The sequence below is a fragment of the Pelophylax lessonae genome, assembly GCF_965119305.1.
Source record: "Pelophylax lessonae genome assembly, chromosome: 9".
Lineage (NCBI taxonomy): Eukaryota > Metazoa > Chordata > Amphibia > Anura > Ranidae > Pelophylax > Pelophylax lessonae.
This window is the reverse complement of record NC_138776.1, coordinates 245135620-245138119: the sequence shown is the minus strand read 5'-3', so window position 1 is coordinate 245138119 and position 2500 is coordinate 245135620. Positions and strand designations below refer to the sequence as shown.

General features: G+C 45.1%; 1 protein-coding gene across 1 annotated transcript in view; it reads left to right on the top strand.

The window, feature by feature from the left end:
- The window catches only part of LOC309562844 (syntaxin-3-like), a 103379-nt gene that overhangs the window by 72151 nt on the left and 28728 nt on the right, over positions 1-2500 (top strand). The window contains exon 4 of the mRNA XM_082267160.1: positions 1112-1186. Within this exon, the coding sequence (XP_082123286.1) occupies positions 1112-1186 (75 nt within the window). The remainder of the gene's footprint in view (positions 1-1111; positions 1187-2500) is intronic.

The window sequence follows — 2500 nt, the reverse complement described above, 5'->3', positions numbered from 1 at the left end:
GATCGGTGCCCTGATTACTTTTTTCTGTGTCCCCGGCGCTGTGCAGCTCTCCCTCCTTCCTCACACACAGGCTCCGTGTGAGGAAGGAGCGCCGGCGATGAGAGATGATCTCATATGTTTACATATGAGATCATCTCTCATTGGATGGCTTGATCACGTGGTGAATGGCCGCTGTGATTGGCCATTCACCACGATCTGTGATCGGCTGTGTCCAAGGGACACGGCCGACACAGATTCCCCCCAATGCGCGCTCGCGGGAGCGCGCGGGGAGACTGCTTTTTAAACGGCCTCCCGAAAATTCGAGTCCGCGCTGCAGCCGTATATAGGCTGTAGCGCGGATGGCAGGAGGTTAATTAAAAAGAGAGACTTTTTACAATATTACAGTATTGTCCATATAGAAAAATTTAGTTTTGTTTATATCAATTTTAATTATTTATATATCACATATTTTGTTGCTAGCGCTGTTTAATAATTTTTATACATGTCTTTCCAATAATTATTTTGGATGCACAGCAGCTGCACATTAATTTATTCAGACACATATTTATAATATTACACTCAAAAAACTTTTTATTCATATGTAGGTGTTAAGCGCTGTTATAAGTTTGGTTTTCCTATATATATATATATATATATATAACACACACACACACACACACACACACACACACACACACACACACACACACACACACACACGTGTGTGTGTGTGTATATATATATTTTATTTATTTATTTTTTGGAATTGTGGCTCTTTTTTTGTTTGTAGCACAAAAAATAAAAAACGCAGAGGTGATCAAATACCACCAAAAGAAAGCTCTATTTGTAGGGAAAAAAAGGACATCAATTTTATTTGGGTACAGCGTCGCATGACCACGCAATTGTCCATTAAAGTAACGCAGTGCCGAATTGCAAAAAAATGGGCTGGTCATTAAGGGGGAAAAATCTTCCGGTCCGGAAGTGGTTGATAGCAGAGGAAGGAAGCAGCAGACAGAGATGGCACTTAGTGCGCTGGATTGAGACAAGCACACACTATAGAGGGATATGCTTTGTTTATATTTTATGTCTGAGGTTTACAACCACTATAACACATTTCTTTCCTGATTTTCAGAAACAAAGGATGACCTGGAAAACCTAACCTTGGAGATCAAGAAAGCGGCAAATAATGTCAGGTCGCGTTTAAAGGGTGAGTGCAGCTCCTTTGACGTTCGCTAACCAATGTTAGGGAGGTTTAGCTGTTCTGGGAAGAATGTGTATTAAAAAGATATTAAAGGCTTCATTTTTTTTTTTTTTTTAAATAACCAACATGTTTATCTTACCTGCTCTGTGTAATGGTTTTGCACAGAGCAGCCCTGATTCTCCTCTTCTTGCCCCCCCCCCCCCCCCCCCCGGTGGCGCTCTGGGCTTTTCTCCCTTGCTGAGTGCCCCCATAGCAAGCTGCTTGTTATGGGGGCACTCATGCATGCGAGCTCTGTGTCCATTGACACACTGGGGGCCGAAGTTTCTGAGCTGAGATCACGCTCACCGGGCACTCGCAGTACACAGTCTGAGCTCTCAAAGAAAGCTCCAATCCCCACTAATGGTCCGCAGCACCGGCTCCCGATCATGTCAATAAAGACATGGATGAACGAGTTTGAGGTGGAGGAACTTGACTGGCCTGTACAGAGTCCTGACCTCAACCTGATAGAACACCTTTGGGATGAATTAGAGTGGAGACTGCGAGCCAGGCCTTCTTGTCCAATATCGGTGCCTGACCTCACAAATGCGCTTCTGGAAGAATGGTCAAACATCCCCATAGACACACTCCTAAACCTTGTGGACAGCCTTCCCAGAAGAGTTGAAGCTGTTATAGCTGCAAAGGGTGGGCCAACTCAATATTGAACCCTACAGACTAAGACTGGGATGCCAATAAAGTTCAGTGTTGCAGCTGTCAGCCATAACCCTGGTATTAACATTTTCAGCTGGTGACCGTCTTTGCACTTAAAGTGATCAGAGTGACTGATTAGCCACTGGATCGCTTTTAGAAGCAGTGATGGAATTAGGGGGGGGGGTCGTGCCCCCCGGTCGTTCCTCCCCTCCCACTGTTTGCAGATGTTTCTCGGGCTCACCAGCAAGTCCCAAGTTCGTACGGCTGGCCATAGGGGTGAAGGGAGACCAGGTCGTCTCTCCTCACATCTATGATCTAGGAGACCTGGAGCGTCGTCATGAAGTCCCTTCTGGTTTAGGATGGATGTAAATTTTTATATATAATATATATAAAATACCTAGTGAAGTGACTGGCCTTGGGTCATGCAGAGATGAAACAAAACAGAAGTTGTACCTGTTTATGAGCAGCTCTTTCTCCTCTACATCCTCCTAAAGCAAACATTGTACACAGCGTATATGAGATCCAGAAGGCAGGGGGCAGGGATCTGATGTCACACACTGCACAGTATAGAGCAGGGTGCTCAGTGTAATCTGTGACCTGAGTGGAGGGAAAGGATCCCACACACACACACAC